The sequence below is a fragment of the Colias philodice genome, chromosome 17 (genome assembly GCF_061535455.1).
Source record: "Colias philodice isolate Cphi_HAF_F1 chromosome 17, ilColPhil1 Martin Lab GWU primary, whole genome shotgun sequence".
Lineage (NCBI taxonomy): Eukaryota > Metazoa > Arthropoda > Insecta > Lepidoptera > Pieridae > Colias > Colias philodice.
In genome coordinates, this window is record NC_143102.1 from 8,851,536 (window position 1) to 8,878,554 (window position 27,019).

Below are 27,019 nucleotides of genomic sequence, written 5' to 3' on the forward strand. Positions count from 1 at the left end.
CTTTTATTGAGATTTTACTCAATTTATCACTATTAATAACTATCTATGTCTTGTTGTCGTAAAAGCATAGCGATCTCGTGTCTTGCGAGCTTCATTACTGAATTTATTCCTCAATTCTGCACCCCGATTTTTGTGTCAGGGATAGAAATATGCATCTTGAAACTAGAGTTAAAGATATAGTGATAAGTTTTGAAGTCATTTATAACTATGTATGTTTTGGAGTATGGTTTATATAAATAGAAAATAACCCTGTGGTTATCTCAGTAGACATAATCCATTTCTCATACGGAAATTCAGTTTTGTCGGCAGATGTTTCCTACAACGAATAGTTGACGGTTCATATAGTTTATATTATATGTTGCTGGTAAGTTTTGACTGAGATGTAATATATATAGAGCTTGAAATAATTGAATTGAAATTACATTTCAGCATCAAATAATAGATGAGTCATAAAATGAAACACAAATTTGGTGTTAATAAAATCAATTTATTGAATAGTGCACAAATGAATACAATAAACATATGTAAAGGAACATCTACACACATAAGAACTATCATCTACACAAAACGAATACTAATACAATTATTTATTATACATTAAGTGCAATAACAGAATATACGTATTCATACTATTAAGTATTTGCGTTTAACATCTACGTTCGTAAATCACAATGCAGTAATCTAAATGCGATCAATCACAACTGGGCACAACTATTACAATAACTTGGACTAAAACTGTATATAGCGTTATATAATACTGATGATTCTTACGAGATTCAGCAGGAAATTAAATCGTTAAACGAGATAGTGCAACAATAAAAATAATAATTAAATTTTACTTGTAAATATTTCCAAATACGCGCACGCACGCAAGGATTTCCAAACTTACGAACTTTTTGTAAATACTCCAAAATTTTAATAGGATATAAGAATTTTTACATTGTTCAGTTTACATTAGAAATCGAGTTATCGCATATCAAATGTAAACGAAACGGAATGAAAATTGACACTCACACATTTTGAAACTTTATATTCGTCTATTACTTGCAATCTTTACTCCGTCCTTTTATTCTTGATTTCTTGTAAAAGTCTGATTTTGAACAACAACGACATTTTCATACTACCATTTGAATAAAAATATGTAGTCTATAGTCTCAATAAAATGAAATGTAGTAATAATTGGGAAAAAAAACATGGACGGAGTAACTCACACACATAAATCTTCAATAATCAGGTTCACTTCAAAAGCGAATAATGGAATTGATAAATAATATTATCGAGTCACACTCGAAACGTAACAATGTCATACTTATTGTAGAAAAAAAACGCAACACAGCCAAAACTGCACTCTAAGATAAAATAATAATAGCAAGTTCAATATAATCAAAATTCATTTCTTATACTTTCTAATCGGAATTATAAAAATATGATAATTTTTTATTCATAAATACTTCTTTGATATACGTATAACGAAAAATATAACTTTCTATATGATAATCAAACGAAAAAATAAATTGTTCAATCCCCCTTTTTATCAATTCCGACGTATGTTTTGAGATTTAAAAATACAGATCATATTTTTAAACAAAATATTACACTTTTCTCAGAAAATGGTGCAAAAAAATAATGCTCCTGTACTAAGTACGAAAAATTAATCTATAAATAATACTGAAATATACCTATTTAATACTTCAACGAAATTTAATAATATAAAAAAATAAGTACACAAAATTTGTGCGAAAACATTCGTATGACATTCGTTTTATGAATAAAATCAAAAAGAATCGACTTTTCTTGATATTTCACTACAAAAAGAAACAAAAATATATGATTTAACGAGCCTCTATAATATACTTTTAGATCTAATTTGACTTAAAACACACGCGTCATTACATTTTTTTTGGTATATGATAGAATCGCAAATAATCACAACATAAATAATACAATACTAAGTAATACTTCATAATATTCAAAATAAATTTTACTAAACTACAAAAACACACAACATAGGTAAATCAGAAATCAGAATTGAAACATGGTAAATGGATGGTCAAATGGTCACTATGGTTAATTTTATCACAAATGGTCACAAAATGTATATAAGGGGGAGAGAATGGTAGATGACAGATGATCATAGATGTTTATTGGTCGCCATTTTCATGCGCAAGCTTTTGCTTCTTGTTGGGCGGAGAGAACATGGCGCCCGAGCGGAGAGACGACATCAGGAATGGTACCTGCAGAATTGTAATGAAAATTAATTTTGTATTGTTACTGACATAGCTTTTGTTTTTTTTACTTACTTTTGAGTGTTGATCAATTACATGGATACAATGTTTTTTGAGACGCTTTGTACTTACGGTGTTTTCTTATTGGATTGGAGTGGAGATGAAGACAGTAGTGAAATACGACTCGTTCTTTGAACTATCGGCGAATTTTGAAGTTTGAAACGAATTTTGATTCATCTATCAAGTTTTAATGTCAGTTTACACTCTCGATAGCCAGCAGGACAGCATGGGGCAGGCCACTGACCTTGTGCTCCAGCTGCAGGTGGGCGAGCGGGGGCAGGGCGAGGCAGGCCACTGACCTTGTGCTCCAGCTGCAGGTGGGCGAGCGGGGGCAGGGCGAGGCAGGCCACTGACCTTGTGCTCCAGCTGCAGGTGGGCGAGCGGGGGCAGGGCGAGGCAGGCCACTGACCTTGTGCTCCAGCTGCAGGTGGGCGAGCGGGGGCAGGGCGAGGCAGGCCACTGACCTTGTGCTCCAGCTGCAGGTGGGCGAGCGGGGGCAGGGCGAGGCAGGCCACTGACCTTGTGCTCCAGCTGCAGGTGGGCGAGCGGGGGCAGGGCGAGGCAGGCCACTGACCTTGTGCTCCAGCTGCAGGTGGGCGAGCGGGGGCAGGGCGAGGCAGGCCACTGACCTTGTGCTCCAGCTGCAGGTGGGCGAGCGGGGGCAGGGCGAGGCAGGCCACTGACCTTGTGCTCCAGCTGCAGGTGGGCGAGCGGGGGCAGGGCGAGGCAGGCCACTGACCTTGTGCTCCAGCTGCAGGTGGGCGAGCGGGGGCAGGGCGAGGCAGGCCACTGACCTTGTGCTCCAGCTGCAGGTGGGCGAGCGGGGGCAGGGCGAGGCAGGCCACTGACCTTGTGCTCCAGCTGCAGGTGGGCGAGCGGGGGCAGGGCGAGGCAGGCCACTGACCTTGTGCTCCAGCTGCAGGTGGGCGAGCGGGGGCAGGGCGAGGCAGGCCACTGACCTTGTGCTCCAGCTGCAGGTGGGCGAGCGGGGGCAGGGCGAGGCAGGCCACTGACCTTGTGCTCCAGCTGCAGGTGGGCGAGCGGGGGCAGGGCGAGGCAGGCCACTGACCTTGTGCTCCAGCTGCAGGTGGGCGAGCGGGGGCAGGGCGAGGCAGGCCACTGACCTTGTGCTCCAGCTGCAGGTGGGCGAGCGGGGGCAGGGCGAGGCAGGCCACTGACCTTGTGCTCCAGCTGCAGGTGGGCGAGCGGGGGCAGGGCGAGGCAGGCCACTGACCTTGTGCTCCAGCTGCAGGTGGGCGAGCGGGGGCAGGGCGAGGCAGGCCACTGACCTTGTGCTCCAGCTGCAGGTGGGCGAGCGGGGGCAGGGCGAGGCAGGCCACTGACCTTGTGCTCCAGCTGCAGGTGGGCGAGCGGGGGCAGGGCGAGGCAGGCCACTGACCTTGTGCTCCAGCTGCAGGTGGGCGAGCGGGGGCAGGGCGAGGCAGGCCACTGACCTTGTGCTCCAGCTGCAGGTGGGCGAGCGGGGGCAGGGCGAGGCAGGCCACTGACCTTGTGCTCCAGCTGCAGGTGGGCGAGCGGGGGCAGGGCGAGGCAGGCCACTGACCTTGTGCTCCAGCTGCAGGTGGGCGAGCGGGGGCAGGGCGAGGCAGGCCACTGACCTTGTGCTCCAGCTGCAGGTGGGCGAGCGGGGGCAGGGCGAGGCAGGCCACTGACCTTGTGCTCCAGCTGCAGGTGGGCGAGCGGGGGCAGGGCGAGGCAGGCCACTGACCTTGTGCTCCAGCTGCAGGTGGGCGAGCGGGGGCAGGGCGAGGCAGGCCACTGACCTTGTGCTCCAGCTGCAGGTGGGCGAGCGGGGGCAGGGCGAGGCAGGCCACTGACCTTGTGCTCCAGCTGCAGGTGGGCGAGCGGGGGCAGGGCGAGGCAGGCCCGCAGCAGGTTGTCGAGGCAGGCCCGCTGCTTGAACAGCGCGTTGACCACCGGGGCTCCCCCGGGCACCAGCGGGGCCTTCAGCAGGTAGCCCAGCGGGGACAGCACCGCGTGCATGCCGCTCCACTCTGCCGATATACAAGGGTTAGTATAACGGACACTGGAAAAATGTCTTGCGGAATTTAGCGTAAATACCATGAACTTTGTTGTGGCAAAATTATTCTGAAATACATTGATACAATTAATAATATAAAAAATATATTTCCCATCCCATATTTATAAGATAACAGGCGTCGGACAAGGGTGGCGTCCCCACAATCCTGGTTGGTTGGTTTTAGCTTCACCCTGACCCCGCCCCCTACACATTAAAAAAAATAAAATTGCGTCCTCTAAAAAACGCAACCCCAAATGTAACTTTTCAATGGACTACATATGTAATCCTTTACCCTTAGTGTGGTCCTCCCTGAAGCTGACCCTGGCCAGCAGGTCGGCCAGCACGAGCAGGTCCAGCATGAGCGGCGCGGCCAGCAGCGAGTCCTCGCACGTGTTGTGCACCGCGACCGTGCTCGCGCCGTGCAGCAGTATCTCTGACGTGTACTCGTCCATCGCGCGCTTCGAGTCACCTGTCAAATTTAATTGTTAGATCTACTACTATATATATTATAGTCTAAGATCCCACAGCAGGATTAGTGCGTTCATCATTTTTTTGCTAAAACCAAAATTTTATGTATCATAAAAGTTCAGTTCATAGAACAATTTTTGTACGTGCTAGTATAAATGGAAATTTCAAGTCAGTAAAAGACAAATAGGACAACCGCTAATCTAAATTCGCCCATTTTCGTGAACGAGTAACATACATACACCCATACATTCTTACAAACTTTCGCATTCAAAACATTAGTAGGCTAAAGTGTATTACAATGAAAGGTTAGTACACTAACCGACATAGGGCACGTATTTAATGACGACCACGTGGTCGGGCTTCTCGCCCGGCTTGTACAGGATCGGGTTCGACTCCACCATGTCGTCCACCACGTTGCTCTTCGTTATCTGCAAGTTGTGATTTAGTTTTAACGAAAATCTACTCGAAGATATTATTTCAGTATTATATTATTATAGAAAAATCTGCAATAATTGTGCTTTAGTTTTAACAAAATCTACTCGAAGATATTATTTCAGTATTATATTATAGAAAACTCTTCATAATTCGTTAAAATTATGCTATTGTTGCCTTTGGTATAACTTCATTTTGGATAAAAAATATTTGGCAATTATCGCCATTATATAGAAATATATACATTGTCAATTAAAAGCGCTTTCACTTCCAGGACTATTTGCAGAAGGAAAGAATATTTTATTTTAAAGTGCCCAAAAAGAAAAAGCCCTGACAGTTAATTCTTCTAGTAACAATTAAAGATTATTCTATTAGTGCTAAACTTTTAAAAAATACTTTTACTTTAATGGGAATAAAATGATATATGACAGATTTTCTTACCTCCTTGGATCGGAACTGCTTTGGTGCGGAGAGGTTCTTGCCATCATTATTACCAAGATGATTGTAGCTGACGATCGACACTGGTTTTAGACCTGTTGTATTATTATTCGATTATTTTCAAATCTATCTAGAATAATCAAGCTAAGTTTACCCTTTAATAATAAAAATAAATAATATCTTCCTCTTCTAGTCTTCTATTTTACGTCGTATAAAACATATTATATTGAAATAAACAGCACAACACGTTTTGTGGCAGGTTCAAATGTTATTTCTTATAAGAAAACTCTGCCTAATAAATTTATCAGCAGAGTTTTGTTGCAGACCATTTGAGAGCGTAATTGAGACTAGTTTTTTTTCTTATTATCCCCATTTACATACCAGCAGACACCAGAAAGTCGACTAACACCGACTTGAGCTTGGTCTGTCCCGACTTGAAGTCGTCTCCCGCGACCGCCACGCCCAGACGCGACGCGCGTTCTACCACGCCGTTGACTAGCGTGTTTTGTGGCGAACCGTTTATGTAGCAGCACTAGAAACGATATTATAGTTATTTTAAATCAAATATCGAAGCATTTGTATATTTAAAGTTTTGGAAATAATACATCCATACTAATATTATAAATGCGAAAGTAACTCTGTCTGTCTGTTTGTTACTCAATCACGACTAAACTACTGAACCAATTTTCATGAAATTTGGTATGGAGATATTTTGATACCCGAGAAAGGACATAGGCTACTTTTTACCCCGGGACATAGGATAGGTTTTATCCCGGAAATCCCACGGGAACTATGCGGGTTTTTCTTTGACTGTGCGGGCGAAGCTGTGGGCGGAAACCTAGTAAAAAATAATTACAACTAATTTGAAAAATACGGAGAAACTCAGAACTTTTGATATTATTGCACTGGTTTGAAATAATTATAATTTAGGGTTGCAAAGAAAAGTCTGCAATTGAAATAATGTTCGTATGAAAAAATCGTTCTTATTTCTACATGGAGCTCAATTTAAAGAAGATTATAACCTATGAATTACCAAAAGAAAATATTACTTTATCAAGTTATACCTAGTTAAAAACGGTTATATTAACCCCAAATTTATATAGATCAAATCGCTTTAAATTTTGCCTTTTGCCTAAAAAGTACATTAAAATCACGATTAACAACACTAATAAATCTTCTAGGCCAGTGGAAATTAACATTAAATTCGCAAAGCACGATGTAGATTTGAATTTTTGGTATGTTGTTTGGATCAGTTAGGGTGATGTAAATCCCAATTTGCAACTTCGAAAAAGTTGTGCTCGCTGCGCACCACGTGATAAACTGCGAAAATTTTGGACTTTTTTCACTTTTTGCTCTAAAAGTCATAAACTATGCGTTTCCGACAAGTATGATTCAGTACATAAATTAAGGTTATTAAATTTGCAACAATTTAAGCCTAACCGTAGCTCTCTAAACCTTATAACGACTAAACTGTGGCCATTCGAAGATGGTTCATTTTTCCCGAAATATTGAAATTTTTAGTTTTGCTCCCGTTTGAAGCAAAATATTGGCAAAAACCGCTCGTTCTATGAGAAGGTCGTATAATAAAGTTGTAGTGCATTTGATTTTCTATCATTAGAGCATAGAACAAAGTCTGTGAGACAAATAGTTCACTCACAATATCTGAAAAACAAACAGAAGGTAGAAATAGATTTTTAAAGAATTGAAACTGAGGGCATATAAAATCATAAAAAGGATAATACTTTTTCATTTGCAGTATAGGTAATTAACAAAATTACAAAGCTAATTAAATTTGCAACAATTTAAGCCTAACCGCAGCTCTCTAAACCTTATAACAACTAAGCTGTGGCCTTTCAAAGATAGTCAGTTTTTCCCGAAATTTTCAAATTTTTAGTTTTGCTCCCGTTTGAACCAAAATATTGGCAAAACCGCTCGTTCTATGAGAAGGTCATAAAATAAAGTTGTAGAAAATTTAATTTTGTTAATTACCTATCCTGCAAATGAAAAAGTATTATCCTTTTTATGATTTTATATGCCCTCAGTTTCAATTCTTTAAAAATATATTTCTACCTTCTTTTTGTTTTTCAGATATTGTGAGTGAACTATTTGTCTCACAGACTTTGTTCTATGCTCTTATGAAAGAAAATTAAATGCACTACAACTTTATTATACGAACTTCTCATAGAACGAGCGGTTTTTGCCAATATTTTGCTTCAAACGGGAGCAAAACTAAAAATTTCAATATTTCCGGAAAAATGAACCATCTTCGAATGGCCACAGTTTAGTCGTTATAAGGTTTAGAGAGCTGCGGTTAGGCTTAAATTGTTGCAAATTTAATAACCTTAATTTATGTACTGAATCATACTTGTCGGAAACGCATAGTTTATGACTTTTAGAGCAAAAAGTGAAAAAAGTCCAAAATTTTCGCAGTTTATCACGTGGTGCGAGCACAACTTTTTCGAAGTTGCAAATTGGGATTTACATCACCCTAACTGATCCAAACAACATACCAAAAATTCAAATCTACATAGTGCTTTGCGAATTTAGGGTTTTTTAGTGTCGATTTCTACTGGCCTATTCAGTCTACTCACTCCTTCATCAATGGCGGCCAACGCAAAGATGGTGGAAGGCGATATTTCCGAGTTATTAGCTCGTAGCGCCTTCTCCAAATTTTCATCTGTGTCGTGCACTCCGGGGATTACTTCGCAGAACCTATACATTAAAATAATAAATAGAATATTTATAAAGACAAAATATTATCGTCTACACTTTTACATTCAAGTAATTGAAATAAAGTATTGAAAATTTATGAGAAACTAAAATCATTCTATAATGAGGCGGGAACCGAACCCTATACTGCGGTATAACCTGTATATCAGAATATTCATATCTACTTTAATAGATGAGTACTCTGTTTACAGTATTTATTCTAAAACTTGATAAAAATAAGACTGCATCTATTATTTTTTTCATTCAAACTTGACAGAACGACAACAGAGCTTTGAATAACTTTAATAAAAAATACAATTTTAGTGTAAAGCATCATAGAACGAACAAAATATGTTTGTATAGGTTAAAAGAAACACATTTTAATTACAAATCTCAATACTTGTTTTAACATAATGCTAGATAATAAACTCTATACATTTATAATGCTGAACGCTTAAAAAACGGCAAAACAATTTTAAATTATTCTATAGAACTGATAAGCACAATTTGTTGATTTAATTTATGATTTAAATGCATTAAAATTTTAATGCATTTAAATCACTTATTAAGCTACCTCGTTTGATATTAAAATGAAATTTAAAATTGTCGGTTTTACATTACGCTAATTTTGCATATTTCTACTGGACTATTTTTATCATTGATTCATTTCAAATACATTAAAAATAACTTTTAAGATATTCAGTGTAGTATTATAAAAAATACATATGTAGTAGTTAATCTAAATAATAGACTACATAGAAAAATAACAAATTAACTTTATTAATATACCTAAATATAAAAATTTGTACACAATCACATAACAAATATCGAAATAATTTTATTTTTCTCAAATATATTTTATAAAATAGAAATAGAAATATTATTTATTTAACCAGTATTTATTTATTCTAAAAAAAGTGATTTATAATTAAATGTAATAAGAGACGGCAAGCGTTAAGTTCAACAACCTGAAATATGACGCTCTGCGCGTAATATAAATTCCAAACCTTACAAATAATTAAATGTAGGACTTAGAAAAAAACAAAATAATTTTGTATTATTGTAAAATAACGTAAAATTTCCATTTTTTACACTGATTTATTTATGAAATAAAAAGTGTTGACGCACATGTGATTATTAATTCATAACGCATCATTATTATTTTAAACACTATATTTTTTATTTTATTTATTTACGTTGTAGGTTATGAATATAATCGACATTAATAATTTTAAATAGTAACTCAGTCGAAGTGGAACGAAAACCATCCTGTTAACCTGTTAAGTTTTCACGCTTGAACCGCTCCATTGAATTTTATAAATTACCATAAAAAGCGACATTTAAAAAGTATTATTATTATCGTGAAAAAAAACCGACCATTTATTTATGTAGTAGACTACACACACATAGATGTCACTATCACAATTCTTATGGTTATAATGATGACACCTCAAGTCCAAATCCGTCCTTTGGCTTGGGCTGTAGGGCGTGCTAAAGAAAGATACATACATACACTCGAAAATCATAACCCTCAGTCGCAGTCGGGTAATAAATATAAACGAATGCTCACCGTTCAGTATTTGCTGTCCACAGTACGACGATGCTGTCCAGCTTGTGTTTATCGCGGAAATCTTTGATGTCGGCTCGCACTTGCAAATATTGCTCGTATCGGGTGCCTCTGATGAGATTAGTTGCACGATCAGCCTGTAATGATTAAATTCACTTAATTAATGATTTAATAAAAAAAATACTAAATTAATAAAAAAAAATACTAAATTAATAAAAAATAAAAAAGTTAGTATTTTTCGTATGGTTGTTTGAAACTCAAAAATTACTGCACCCATTTAAAAAATTCATATAATACCAACAAGAAACTACATAATTTTCTTTTTTCACCAAGACGAACTGATAGTATATTATTTCACACTCAAGTGTATAAAGAGTGCCTCTACACGTGTACTGTTAAAAAATTTCTAATTTTCTATATCGTCAGCGTATGAATGACAGAAATCGATAAAATGTACAAATAAATAATGCAAAATGTATTTCAACAACTATTTTTAACATTCCTAGATTTCTGTATTAAAAGTTATAAATATCGTATGTTCTGTATTTATGTTTGTTTTGACTTTTAAGAGCATTTTCAAAATTTATAATTTCATGGAAAATTTAGGTAAACCCTAGTCCACACACATTGAGAAAAGAGATTCGACACTCAATTTTCATTTGTCATGTGATGTACAAAATCAGCATCCTACTCATTACAACAATTATAATTATGTAAACACATGGACATAAATTAACATCCCTTTGTATTTTATTTGTACATATTTAAATTAATTATTCTAATAAGGTCTGCATGGATTTAAAATATTCCTAAAGGAAAATTCCATTTACTTGAATACTCGAAAATATTCCATATAATAACCTGCATTCTCGAATATAAAAATATAATAAATAAAAATACATCCGTCGTTCCTCAGTTATAATTAACATAATATACAATCTCGTAAAAAATAATTAAAATAAAATTACTTAAAAATGTTTACACTATTTACAACTTTATACACAGTATCAAAAACAACTAAAATCAAGAATCGTCATCATTTTAAAAAGAGTTTTTTTTTTTTAATATTTTTTGATTTAGATAAAGTGTTAATAATATATTAAACTAGCGGTCCGCCCCGGCTTCGCCCGTGGTACATATTTACGTTTTCTCTACATAAAAACCATCCTCGTACTTCAACGAATATAATAAAAAAAGAATTATCGAAATCGGTTCAGCCGTTCTCGAGTTATGCGCTTACCAACACATTTTGCGATTCATTTTTATATATAAGAAGATTAATTACTTCTTACAACTTTAGTTCAGTTAACGCGTGAACATCTAGTGAATGGAAAGGAAGGAAGTTCGATGACAGATCTATTTTAAGAAAATCCTAAGAAATAAAGGCTTCTGACGTCAGTCAGTGACTCAAAGATTTGCCTGATTGAAAAGATCGATTGAGATGTAAATTAATCTGCTCCATATACATAGTATTTTATGAAAATAAAGATGATGTTGAATATAATCGAATTTCCACTTGTGGGTTGAATTTATTATCTTTTAGTTCAGCTTTTCATTTATTAAATAAGGCTTTGCGGCCATTAACCATTCCTGAAAGGCGGATGCTACCAAGTATCATAGAGTTAGTAATATCATAGATAATATAATACTACTAGCGGTCCGCCCCGGCTTCGCCCGTGGTACATATGAAAAATAGATGTTGGCCGATTCTCAGACTTACCCGATATGCACAGAAAATTTCATGAGAATCGGTCCACCCGTTTCGGAGGAGTATGCAGACTAAGATTGTGACACGAGAATTTTATATATAAGATAATATATAGAAGTTACATACTACGTAACCAGGTATGTTAAATGGAGAAGTAGCTTGTGATTGTTGTAATTAAAAAAAAAACCTATAATTCCGAATTTTTAACCCGATTTTTCAACCTGGACATCATCCACTGTTTCCTACTTTCCTAACAACAGATTTGCGAACAAAAAAACATGAATGCAGAGACAGTGCATAAACCGGACATATCATATATCAATGCATCTGCAAAACGATACGTGTTTTATAAACAAATGCAATATTTCGACACTAGACACCTATCATTCATAGAATTGTATTTGTAAGCTTTGAAATCAATATCGACTTCCTTGAAGCGACGTTTGACCTTCTTATGTGGTTTTGATAGATGTGGGTATTGTTAGACTAAATGTGTATGTCTCCTTCCATAATATTAGTAATAGGCAGGAGAAAATGCATTTAAAATTCATTATTCATAGTAGCATAATTGTTTTAGAATGTATAAACTATATATAGATACCTTTCGGTATCTAAAGAGAATTAGAAATTTAGTTTTCCAAAAGCCCTGTAAGTATATATTGCCGAGTTTCCATTTTTGCCAAATACAGCTTACAGTTAAAGCCAATGGTACAAATAACGTAAAATGTAAGGTTACCTATATTCGGGTAGGTATATTATGAAGCGTCACAGATTGCGTGTAGGTAGGAACTTATCCTACTAATATTATAAATGCGAAAGTTTGTGAAGATTGATATGGATGCATGTTTGTTATTCTTTCACGTAAAAATTACTAACCGATTACAATGAAATTTGATATGTAGGTAGCTGAAAACCCAGAATAAGATATAGGCTACTTTTTAGCCCGGATCCCGGAAAAATAACGGGAACTGAGCGTGTTTTTTTTTAAACACGGGCAATGCTTCGGGCTTAAATCTACTTCACGTAAAGTAAGGAAGAAATAATTTACTTCAATACACAGACAGTATAAGAACACTTAGGCATGGCGTACATATCCAACGGCAAAATATTTTTTGTTATCGGTCCAGTATTTCCTGAGATTAGCACGTTCAAACATAAAACTAACATATAAACTTTTCACCTTCTTTATTAGGTTCTAGTTGTGTTCTGCTCCTATTAGTCTTAGTGTGATGATATACCCTTAACCCTATATGGCCATAGTTTCCTCGATAAATGGGCTACCTAGTACCTAGCACTGAAAGAATTTGTCAAATCGCAATTAATGAGGCTTATGTATAATAGGATCTACTTTTATATGTATAAGCGCGTTCAACCGAATAAACAAACTCGATAGACTTTTGTCCTAGTTTGAGGGTAGTTGAAGCATAGCAAGTGTGATAGTAAGCAAACAATTTTCGACCTCCCAGTGCGAAAAAACGTTAACCGTTAAACAACGTGGTCCCAATAAAAAAGTGAATGAAACTTTATCAGTTGATCAATTACGTGCGCACACGAGGGGTGGGGGGTGCGGGTCAAGGGCGGAGTGCCGACCTTCCTCAACACGGATCGATCGGGATCGGACTCTCAAAAATAACCTATCGATGGCCTGTTATCACGTTACCATGGTGACGGGGTGAGAGCCGCTCATTTGAAATGTTACGCAAAAACTCCGGAAAATATTTTTTTTTCTGGCGTTAGTTTGAGGTTCAACATTTTTAACATGGGTTTACGAATATTTATTTGTATCTATGTAGGATATTGTAACTCCCAAATACCTAGTTCTAGTTGAACCGATTTGAAAGTGATTTTTGAGATAGGAAGTATTGACCATTGTAAATGTTTAAAAAAAAAACACGCTCAGTTCCCGTTATTTTTCCGGGATCCGGGATAAAAAGTAGCCTAGATATCTTATTCTGGGTTTTCAGCTACCTACATACCAAATTTCATTGTAATCGGTTAGTAATTTTTACGTGAAAGAATAACAAACATGCATCCATCAATCTTCACAAACTTTCGCATAATTATAATATTAGTAGGATAAGTTCCTACCTACACGCAATCTGTGACGCTTCATAATATACCTACCCGAATATAGGTAACCTTACATTTTACCACAGAATACATAATAGTAGCTAAACGCTACAGAACGGACACTCTCCGCCTCCCGCCAAAATTAAACTTACCTCACCCCCGCGTGATCAGACATAAAATGGGCCATATTTTTCTGCAAGGACGATACGCAACGAAGATTGACAACATTAATCAAATTGACTTAAAGTAATTTTATTATTTTGGATTTGTGATTATCGTTTTTCGTAGAAAATGGTTAGATATTGTGCTGTTTACGGATGTATTTCATCTGAAAAACGCGAATTTTTTTTTTACGCTAGTCACAAATGTGCCAACCATAAAGCGTTAACACACACATTTGCAGTCTCTACGGTGTGACTGTCAAAACGATCATTTTGTATGGAGTGTCCGGGGTGTGATTTTACGTTATTTACGTAGGTTATCGCTCCTTTCTATTCTTCTTCTTCTCTTAAATAATGGCTCTACCCAATAAAAAGGGACTTCGCCAATGTCCAGTATATATGGGAGAAACAGGACTCAAATTTCAGTCAGTTAGACTTGTGCAGATTTGACATTTAACATTTGGTACCTCCTTTCTATTACATAAATCCTATTATGTTGGATTACGTCGACAAGTCAATATTGTATTAGGTGGCAAATTTATATAGTATCAGGCTTAGTTTATTATCATATCATTTAAACGCAACAGCCATACATTTAGAAATTTTATATAAAAACCAAAATATTAAATTTCTCAACTTTATTACACACATAATTTAAAATAATCAACACAATTACAATTAACAAAACTAACACGAAAATAAAAACAAAAATATTCATTTTAAACTTTATTTTCAAATTAAAATTGTAAAACAAAATTAAAAAGAAACAAACAATTAATAAGACAAAAGTAAACAAATGGGTTCCTTATCGCTAAGTAGAGATCTAGCTTTTTTTAGTACCTACATATACAGGACTTTCCTTATTTTATATCACAGGTGTAAAACGCGTGTAATACATGTAAAATTAAGCCGTTTATAGAATTTTACAAATTGTTATTTCTATCTTCCTCCTACTTTATCAAAATTAAATTTATTTATTGAACAAGGAAAACTTTTTCAAAATTATATTTCCGTTCATAGCATAGTGTTTGAGAGGATGATGTGTATGTATATGTTTGTTACTCTTCCACGCAAATATTACTGAACCGATTACTATGAAATTTAGCACACATATAGATGGTAACTTAGATTAACACATAGGATACGTTATATCCCAGAAATCCCACGGGAACGGCAACTATGCGGGTTTATCTTTGAAAACGCGGGCAAAGCCTGGGGGCGGAAAGCTAGTTCTGAGTTCATAATATTACGACGCAAAAACGCGTACAATGCTCGCAAGGGAGCCATAACCAAAACATAACTAAATCTTTCCATCTATTTCTGTTACATACGCAAACAACAACAATTTGAAAACGTCCAAGGAATATAAATAATACTAGAATATATTAATACTGACACGTGTGCGAATGTACCTATTACAATCCGAACACGTATTTAGTTTACATAGGTTAAATGTAATCGCGCATGCACTCCTGTATCGATCGATACTAGAATGAACTCACACTTCACAGGAAGATAGGTATTCAGGATTTTATTAAGTATAGGTGAAACTGAATGTTTTCAAATAGCAATGTTTTCTAGTTCGTTTTATAATTTTTATTGAAGTGAAAACTTCTTTAGCGGCGTTGGGTATAAAATCTTAAACTCGCGTCAGGACACGTGGCCTGATCGAAAAAGCGTAAGACGGATTTTTTTTTTAAGCCCTTATATTCCATGCGTAAGACGGATACCATTCCAAAATATCAAACATGCTGAACGAATAATCAAGTTTTCACTTCTGCCGGCACTCCCGGAGTGCAACCCGTCTTTTTATTCTTTTATTCATTTATTTGCTCATGGTAGTAAATGGCGAGTAATAATGCAGGTTAATTCTAACGTCTTAAAAAAACAAACTATAGGTACCTAATATAAATTCAATTATTACAATACAATACCACAAACTATTTATATAATTATCTAATGCATATATCATCAATACATATAATAAAATTCTAGAAAAGTGGTGTCTGTACAATGAAAATATGTAAAAAAAATTAGCAGGGGTTATTACTAAATCGATCCCAAACCCAAAACTGTTGTTAAAAAAATTTTTGTCTGTTTGTCTGTTTGTCTGTATGTTTGAACACGCTAATCTCAGAAACGGCTTATCCGATTTAGATGCGGTTTTCACTAATATATTGTGGTAAGCTTCATTTAACATTTAGTGTTTATTTCATGTCAATCGGTTCATAAATAAAAAAGTTATGACCATTTAAGTAATCACAGCGAACATTTGCTAAGGCATTCTATACATGAATTACTTTATTACGTAAATTATACGCTAAAGTTATTCCTTGACATGTCCAGATGATCATATCGAAAGTCCCCAAGCGTGGGGGGGGTGGTAATGCTGAGGGGGTAGTAGGGGGGGTCAAAGGACCTTTATTTAGATTTTTGCTCATAAGTCTAAAACCTACACAAATATGTAGCATTATGGTTACTTCTAGGTAAATTTTCTCTATAAAAGGTCTTTGAAATTATGTCGTAGGTATTATTTTTAACCCCCGACGCAAAAAGAGGGGTGTTATGTCCGCTATGTGTGTATTGCGTGTCTGTCTGTGCCACCGTAGCTCGCTAACGGGTAATACCAATTAGATGCGTTTTTTTGTTACATTAGTTGTTTATTATATTATATAGGGGTAAGTGGGAATGAAAAAAACGAATGTTAGTTGTTAATGTAGGTTGTTAATGTAGGTTGTTAATGTAGGTTATGAGGTTATACCCAAGTGATATATCAAATGAAAATAGACGACATGTCAGAAACAATTAGTCAAATTTTATCAAAATCGGTTCATCCATTTATTTGATATAGGGGTAAAAGTGGGAATAAATAAATGAATTTTATCAAATATACTCAAGTGACGTATCTAATGAAAGACATGACGTGTAAAGTACAATAAGACATATTTTATCAAAATTGGTTCATCCATTTATTGGATAAAAGTGGCAATAAAAGTTGTCAAATATACCTAAGTGGCATATCAAATGAAAGGGCATGACCTGACGTGAGAAGTATAATGAGGCATAGGTATTTAATCGAAATCGGTTCATCCATTTATTATATAGAGGGGTAAAAGTGGGAATGAAAAAAACGAATGTTGTCTGTTATACACAAGTGATATATCAAATGAAAAAAGATGACCTGTCAGAAACAATTAAGTAGTCCAATGTTATCAAAATCGGTTCATCCATTTATTTGATATAGGGGTAAAAGTGGGAATAAATAAATAAATTTTATCAAATATACTCAAGTGACTTATCTAATGAAAGACATGACGTGTAAAGTACAATAAGACATATTTTATCAATATTGGTTCATCCATTTATTGGATATAGGTATAAAAGTGGGAATAAAAGTTGTCAAATAATATACCCAAGTGGCATATCAAATGAAAGGGCATGACCTGACGTGAGAAGTATGATGAGGCATATTTAATCAAAATCGGTTCATTCATTTATTGATTTATAGCGGTAAAAGTGGGAATGAATAATCGAATGTGGTCAAATAATATAATCAAGCGGCATATCAAATGACGTGTGAATTACAATTAGTCATGTTTTATCAAAATTGGTTAATCTGTTCATTACATTTAGGGCACCTTAGGGGTGATAGTGGGGATAAATAATCCAAATGGAGTACCAAACGAAAGGATATGACATGTACATAATATATAGGTATGATTAGACAATAGAAATGGTTTAGATCAAAATCGGTTCTGCCATTTACTAGGGGTGAAAGGGAAAAGTTGAACGTCTGTGAAAGTAGAAGGAATATGGGAGCGGGAGAATAACCACATCCTGGAAATTTTGAACTCGTCTGTACCTAAGTTTTATACCTAGCTCAGTTTAGTAATAAATTTTACTAACAGTTCTTTTGTGTTATTATTTATTTTATTTCTTAACTTTATAATAATGTGTAAGTACTTATAATTTAGTTGTATAATATGATAGTACGTGTTTCAAGACGTGTTTACTCAATAATTGTGTGTTAAGTAGTAACTACTATGCAGTCACTATTCCACGCGGACGAAGTCGCGGGCACAGCTAGTTTTATACTATATTTAAAACAACCTTTCTTCAAATTTTCTTCTTTATCTACTTGTGGATTCAAATCTGACACCTTCGACTACATAAATTACTGGTAACCCAGTAATAGGCAATTATTTATTACTCAAATTGAACAGAAAGACATCCTATGTCTGAGTTAGGTACGTACCAAATACCAATAAAACATATTTTAATTAAGAGTCTAACGAAATAACGATGAACCCTCGTTTGATAATTTATCTATAACGATTTATGCGAAATATCTATACTAATATTATAAAGAGGAAAGGTTTTCTATACTTCCATACTAATATTATAAAGAGGAAAGGTTTGTAATTATGTAAGTATGTATGTATGGTTTTCACGCATAAGCTACTGGACCGATTTCAAAAATTCTTTCAAGATGCATTTGAAGATGCAGCTTTCTTATGAAAGCTGCATCTTCACTGAGCAACATAGGCTATATTGCATTTTCAAAAAAAATTGAGATCCTTACCAAAAATGCAATAATGTAACCCAAGGTGTAAAAAAATCCTTAATAAAAATTCTGTCATCGCTTACGCTGCGGAATCTATTCCTTGAAGTACGAGGGTGGTTCTTATGAAAAAAAAACGTTAACAAGTAGGTACCACGGGCGAAGCCGGGGCGGACTGCTAGTTTATTCATAATCATATGCATAATATCTTATTAAAAACCAAAAGGATCCAACTTCCTTTATTCTTTCAGCATATCACAACAAGAGAGAAAGTACCTATCACATTACTTTCATTTTATAAAACGCATATTGATTAAATTAAATACTTCGTAAAAGGTTTTCAACGCAGGCGCGAGGGTTCGGGGAAAATTCAATCATTTTATTGTCTTTTAAAATGCAGCCATGATTGCAGTTATACAGCCTAATGGAGAGCATCCCACAGGATATTCAATTACTACGCTCATTTTACTAAAAGCTCTTTAATCTTATTTCGCCGTAATTTTATGGACAAAATGAATTTTGTATGTTTTCATTATTTATCAGTTACATCGAACATTAATTTCGCGTGGTAAACTAAAATGTAATGAGGAATTAATTATGGGGAATTAATCTCTTTTGAAGAATTTAATTAACATCTTAATACTATTATAAAGGCGAAAGTTTGTAAGTATGGATGTATGGATGTATGGATGTTTGTTACTCTTTCACGTAAAAACTACAGAACCGATTACAATGAAATTTAGCACACATATAGAGGGTAACTTGGATTAACACATAGGATAGGTTTTATCCCGGAAATCCCACGGGAACGGGAACTATGCGGGTTTTCCTTTGAAAACGCGGGCGAAGCCGCGGGCGGAAATCTAGTAAAACATAATTTCGGTTTTATTAAAACTTAAACAATCATTTTACCAGTATTACGTGCAAATGCCAATCATTGGTTGAAAGTGATTTTGATATATTTTCGCATACACATAGATTCATATCTCTGCCCAGTAAACTTTTCAAGTAATAAAATCTGAGAATCTGTTGTTATTCATTTTTCAGACCTTAGATATTATAAAGTGATAAGGGTGGCGGTTTCAGCACTTCAGCTACTGTTAGGTACTATACGAAAAAATTTTTGGTTAGTTTTATGTATTCAATTTTCTTTCAATGTTCAATTCCAAAACTAGAATTTTTCCTTATTTTCTGTTTTAGATACTTTGCAGTTCATTTAATTTTTAACTAGCATACTGCTTTTCGACACAGAGACCGAGAAAGCGACTTTGTTTTATACTCTGTTGTGATAATATCATTATAGGTAAACCAGAATCTGATGGCAATTAGGGAAATCAAAATTTAGAGTGTGCAACCCTAGGGAAAATGGACAGAACGATCTTGATACTGCGTATTTTTTATTTTGTCCTTAATATCATTAGTCACATTACACAAGTGGATAATACTGTATTTAATAATGAGATATCCACGTATTATTATGTAGGTACTTATTACATGTATAATATATTACTTTTCTAAAGGTAATACATAATAATATTATGTATTTACACATACCTATATTTGAATATATATAATTATGGAATGTGAAAATATGGATGTAATGATAATGCAGATCAAAACTTATTTACTATATTTAACGATTGTTTAAAATTTTTTATAAAATAAAACAATAATAAAATAAAATCATGTTTATTTTCGTAAGTATTAACACATTATAAAATTGACTTGTACACCTTGGACTTGACAAATAGCCGAATTGGAAACTCCTGTAATAAGTTTTCATAAAATTATATTTTAATTAACAAACAATATTATAGTTACCTATTTATAACATTTTTAAATTAAAGTATCAAAACGGGTAAGTCCAACTTAGCAATAAAATCTTTCACGCGCTTTAAAATTGAAAATTGTGATGTGTTTGACCCTTCTTCATCGAATATTTTTCTAATACACATTGTAAACAACACCTCTTGCTTGTGATCGCAGCGGTTTTATCGACATTTCGAATATTTTGAAGACAAAATCCTAAAATTTTATCATCAACACAAATAATTTGACAACCAATTTGATAGTTGTCAAATAAAGTTGCCACATGAAAATCTCGTATTTTTTAAATATAAATATGCCATCAGATTCTGGTAGACCTATATCTGAAATATTTAATCATAGACAATTTCATACGTTTTAAGTACTATAGAATTAATAACATATTGTCAACGCAAGGACATTTTTTCCATTACTTCAATTAAATGGAAACATGATACTAAGCTATTATTATTATGCAATATAAGCAATGGGTCATTCAACTAGGAATACAGCTGAACCGTGAAAATATAAAAAAATAATATATTATTCATATAGATTAGTCATCGGATTAAATTATAAGTTAAATTTAATGAAATTATATATTTTTTATTTATTTTGTAGCTTTTTACGTGTTTTTAAGTTTTATTTAAAATATATATTATATTTGTAGCTGTGCTTAAAAATTTGGATGCTAAAAATATATATAACAAAATTAGATATTTTCATATACAGAGTCCAAATTGCAAACATTGCTATGCATCGAAGAATTAGAATTCTTCCAACGCTCGGGAGCTGGTTGTTTATTCTAAATTTTTTGCCAGGTTTAAATAGAGCTTGAGCTTGCTAAAAACGTTTATTGATCTTATTTTCACAAATAGCTTTTTGTATGGTTTCAAAAGCTACATTAAAAATTAAAAACCTCAATATATGTGTTATAGGCAAACTCCGAAGCTCCGGCGCTCCTAGGTTGGACTGGTCAATCCTCAGGTCAGACTGAATGACTTAGTCAAAGCCCAAACAAATGTAAATTTTCGGCCTTTGACTAAACAATTTTCGTCAAACCTGGGAGAGACTAATTTGGTCAGGCAAACGTCAAAACATAATTTTATTAAATCGGGGTTTGACGAGTCAAACTCCGATATAGGTATGAAGTGTCTTATCTTCGTATATTTGGAAGCATTTTATCATTTAAGCAGCTTTCAAGTCTTAAGAACCGCTTAACTCTGCCAGTTCTGACACCTGATTGGTCAGCTTACGTGATTTTCACTTTTATATTTGAGATGCTTTGAGAGAATGCCGTGTGGCATTAGGCCCGCCTTTTGTACGATGTGCAATAAAGTATAAAATAAATAAATAAATGCTTTGGAATATACGGAGGTTAGTTTGTATAAGATTAAGTATAAAAAAATAACATTTTTAAAATTTTGATGTTTATTGTTTTAATAATTTCTTAAGTAATTAAAATGAAAAATTAATCATTTTTCTGACATGGTGAGGCATTAACTTTAATGTTAATTGTTTTAATAATTTCTTAGGTAATTAAAGTGACAAATTAATCATTTTTCTGACATGGTGAGGCATTAATGAAAAATGCGTCGACGACCCATTCCTAGTCGGAACACCGCGGTCCGCGAGAGACATTATGAACCTGTTTAAACATGTTCAGATCAACGTTTGACCGAGAATTGCAGTCGCTTCTAGGATTGACTAGGCCAAAACCGAAACAGAATAATTTACTTTCGACGTTTGACTGAAAAGTTAGGAGCTCCTGGGTTTGACTAAAAATACTTCAGGCAAAGGGCGAAATTGAAATGTATTTCGGGGATTGCCTGATGGCTTTGGCCAAACCTAGGATAAACCAGTCCTTCCGCGAAGAGACTGTGTATCGGACTTTGACTATAACATATGCATAACAACTATCCCGAAAGCTTATCAAATTCAGTCCTATCAGTAATATGTATCTCTAACTATGCTAACATACTGGAACTAATAACATGTATAAAATGGAATAAGTGCTGTTAAAAACCACTTACACTTATAAACTCAAGAAAGGCTGAACCAATTTTAATGCTTTATAGTTTGTTCAATTCGTCTCCGCTTGGATGAGAATAATAACTATCAAACATGGGTTTATAAACACGGGCAAAAATACTGAACGGATTTTGATAATACTCAGCAGTGATGATACTCTGATACATAAGCAATAAGTATGTATCAGAATTACACATACTTGCTTAGCCAACGGGTTCGTTCGCGGGTGAAACCGCGCGACACAACTAGTAAATTAGTAATTACATATAATAAAGATGTACAAGTACATACAGACAAAACTAAAAAAGGCCTACACGTAACGGTACGAAATCACGTGTCGTTGACACGGAGCGCAAGTCATTATGACTGCTGATGTCGAATGGTTTTTTACACAAAAAACACTAATTACAGTTAACATTCAAAAGTTTAAGAAATCCTTGATACTTCAAATTTATTTAATATTTCAAGAAGTTACATTTTGTAAGTGATGATTATGTTGATTCAGTTGCTTTGCTTCGAAATTTTATTCTATCTATTAATTATTAGCGGTCCGCCCCGGCTTCGCACGTGGTACATATTAACGTTTTCTCTACATAAGAACCATCCTCGTACTTCAAGGAATATAATATAAAAAGAATTATCGAAATCGGTTCATCCGTTCACACGTGATGCCGTGACAACGCGAAACGGGTTTCATTTTTCTATATACAGATTATTATTCTACTATTCATTATTATTGTTCTAGTATTAATTATTATTATTCTAGTATCAGAAATAGTTTTTGCATAACTAAAATATGTTATTCTGTGTTTTTAAATTTTTTACCATTCCATCCCAAATGGCCGATAGGACAATGAAGAAACAATAGAGATAAGTATGTAAAAAAAAACACCATGAAAGAAATGTTCCTTTTCTTTTTCTTGTAGCGTATATATTTAAATCATACACAAATGTTAAATTTTTATATTTATTTTATGAAAATGATACTAGCAAACAGTTAATTTACCCTTATCAGCAAAGTATTCATAAATAATATAATATTTCAAAAATGCATTAACCCATTTATTATGCATAGCTATGAAAATTTAGAATGCATTTTACAAATGAAACATAAACTTCCGTAGCAACAAATTTTTAAAATAATAAAAATTATTCCATATCAATGGAATGGAATCATAGAAATGGCTGATTTAAAAGTATATTCATTTTCATAAACAATATTTTTAACCAGCCACAGAATGATGACATGTACATTTGTACGGTATTTTCCTTCACATGCTTTCCTTATAATTTACAACAAGTAATTATTATAAGCACTTTTTAAACCTATAAAAAACATCACACTATCATTCGCTGCAATATTTCCATAAACATAAAAACAGATGTCAATTATGTATATTACACACAATTTTAGTATATTCAATGCAACTACTTAGATATTTGTGTGTTTAGAACCTGTGATATTCCAATATCACAGGTTGTCTGGTAGAAATCACTTGTAAGTGATAAGACTGCCTTTTGTACATTGTTCCTATGTGCTGTTTTCTTCTCTGTTATTTTATTTGGTGTGCAATAAAGAATTTATTATTGTTCCTCTTTACAAACTTAAAAAAAATTAATAAATAATAATTAATCTAAAGGACTAACCTGATTAGCCGCAATGAAGTCTGGATCGTAGATCGCAGGCCGTGGCTTCATAGCGGACATCTCCTTCTTGAGTTGCTGCTGCAGATCAAAGTCGATGACTTTCGCTCGAACCATGGAGTCGGCCAGGTTTAGCGGACTGATGTCCCAGCCATCAATCACTGTATATTTTATTGAGTTATTACTTATTATCATTGAAATATACACTTTTAATAAGGTTATATATTCAGTTATATGTTGTTAAACTTTCAATAACAAAATGTTTGAATGAAAACTTTTTTACCAGAACAGTAACATTTTAGGAAAATTTTCTGTTTTTGTTTATTTTAGGTTACCATACCAGGACTCTATTACCGAATCTTTACTGTCTCTCTGTCTGTTTTGTTGAGAAAATATTAAAAATAGTTGCCAACTACCAAATCTGCATATTTATATCAATTTTGATGTAATAATCTAAATTTGTTAAGGAAATGTATGTTTTTTATTCCATAAACTTACCAATATCATCTGGATGTACCATTGGTAGCAGCTGTGACATTGGAACATAGACATCATTGCCTTTCTCGTCAATTCCGAGCCTAACAGTTGACGCTTGTGTTATTGAACCATACCTTTTGACAAAAAAATTATTATTAAAGCCAGTACTGTTGAGCTACATTCAAATGTAAAGTTACTTGTTTCAATATAATATTACATAGTATTTTTTATTGAAAAATTTTAAAGATATCAAGTTATTTTAAGTTTACCAATCTATACTTAATATTATAAAGCTGAAGAGTTTGTTTGTTTGTTTGTTTGAACGCGCTAATCTCGAGAACTACTGGTCCGATTTGAAAAATTCTTTCGGTGTTAGATAGCTCATTTATCGAGGAAGGCTATAGGCTATATATCATCACGCTACGACCAACAGGAGAGGAGCCACGGGGGTGAAACCGCGCGGAGCGGCTAGTAGTCTATAAAGTATATACCAAATGTGAGTCCAATAAATAAATATCACATTTAACAAGTTGTGTTGTACATTCTCACCAATTAGAATCCATTTTCCCGTTCTTAGTGTTCCATGAGAGCTGGTGACGGTTGGCAAGCACCGCTGCTGTGAAGGTGGAACCATTGTTCCCCCCCCACCCCACCAGCATCACACCAACCTTGCCTACCTTCCTCTGGGTCCGTATTTGCATCGAGGTACGGAACGGCCTTGCCTGAAAAAAAATATATTAGAATATGCTCTTTTTTCAAATTTAGAATCCAATAATAGTGAGTCTTTTATGATCTCTTACTACAGTGCCAAGATATAACAGCATTGTAATTTCAGAAATACCTATTAGGTTAGGAATATGTAATGGTAAATAATGAAAAATTTAAAGAGATCATCATGTTAGGTACGTTGTGAAAAGCAGGCAAATTATTTTAATATTTCCTGTTTAAAAAAAACTCTTGTTTGTTCTAAAAGTTTCCAGGTGAGCTGACGATCGATAGGTGCAACGCCGGCAATAAACATGTATTTGAAATCAAAATAATAAAACACTTACCACAAGCTCATTCTTGTTTCTTGTGACCAATGTCTCTTCATAATCGTAATCGGCATAAATATAATCTTCAGTATATTTAATTTTTGGAGAAGAAACAACTAAATTGGAGGTTGTGTCCATTACGGCAATTTAGATAAGGAAACTATTTCGTAAGTAAACAAAGTGAGCGAATATATTAAAGTACAATTAAATTTACTTTAAATGTACTTCAATGACGATAAAGCCCTGAAGAGTGGTCCTCTAAGTTATGATTTCATAAAAGTTTAAAGTATGCGATGTGTGTGACGATTTTTTTGTTTGTTGTACGTCAACCACCCTTAAGTGCACACAGATTACTAATATTTTTTTTTAGATTTAAATTTGGTTTTTATCAATTGACAGAAGCTATAGACAATAGATGACGTAATATGTCAATATTTGACATTTTAACAGAATATCAACTGAAAGCCCTAAACAAATAAAAAAGGTAACTATTCATTAATTTTTTATGTTTAAATTAAAATAGCCATATTTCTTACTAAAACAGGCATTTAAATTCGTACAATAATTATCTAATATTCTAATTGTTAATAATGAGACAAATCTAATTTACTTATGCAATGTAAAAGGTAAGCTTGAGCTAAGATATTAGTGAGTAATTTCACATTTCAAAAAAATTACGCCTGTCCCTGGCCAAATTTACGACTTGGAGCAATAAATTGAAGTATATGCGTCGCATTCAATGAATTATTAGGACCAAAGACACTATAGATGTATAAGATTAATAATTTAAGTCAGTAGTTGGAGTGTATCTTTTCTGTGTAATAACATTAAAAAACCGAGCTAAATAAAATTTTAATAACCATTTTGTGTATATTTATTTTTATAACGTGATCGTGAGTGAAATTTATAAATATACATGCAAAATTTTGTCTACGTTGAATATTTTCCTTGATGTTTTATTTTTTAAAGCTAGACATTAAACGAGCGTGTCCTTGTCAAACAAACCGTCAAAAAATTATCGCAGCGTGAATGGTATACATGTGAAAATTTAAATACATATAATATGTACAAATAAAAAAAATAAAAAAAGTAAAATCGATTATTAAAGTACAAGTATAATAATTGCATACCTTTTAAATACTTAAAAGTGTTTTGATTAAAATATTATAATATAATTGTATCGTGTCATTGTAAATATAAGTTTAATTTAATAAAATATTGATTAAAATAATTGTTGAATGGTTAATGATCTTTTTTTTTGTGTAACTCAATATCAGGTCAGAAGTTTACCTAATGTTTTTAATAGTAAGTCAATTCTTTGTACCTATTTCTTAATACCAGCAGTTTAACTTTATAAAATAATTTTTAACTAAAATGTTATCAACTTTAATTTCTAAATACCATTTCTGTGGAATATTCAGGTCTACCTTCACCTTTTGTGTTAAGATAGGTACTTCAAATATTCATACGATTCATCCAATACTTTAGATATATCTACATTGTACACGACAAAAATTTACATATTTGTATTACATAGATAGGTGTACAGTACTTCGGTAAATGAAGAAATATTATTCATGCAACCGC

General features: G+C 34.3%; 1 protein-coding gene across 1 annotated transcript; it reads right to left on the minus strand.

Moving 5' to 3' along the window:
• Positions 1–466: 466 nt before the first annotated feature.
• Inos (Inositol-3-phosphate synthase) lies at positions 467–25,825 on the minus strand. The gene is made up of 12 exons (XM_089705588.1): positions 25,451–25,825; positions 24,948–25,120; positions 24,420–24,532; positions 23,925–24,082; positions 9,944–10,077; positions 8,256–8,376; positions 6,046–6,196; positions 5,668–5,759; positions 5,114–5,222; positions 4,619–4,795; positions 4,125–4,300; positions 467–2,234 (listed from the first exon to the last, which is right to left on the minus strand). Exons 1-12 carry the CDS (start codon positions 25,568–25,570, stop codon positions 2,142–2,144), a joined length of 1,617 nt encoding a protein of 538 aa, XP_089561714.1. The 5' UTR covers positions 25,571–25,825; the 3' UTR covers positions 467–2,141.
• Between the last annotated feature and the right edge of the window lie 1,194 nt (positions 25,826–27,019).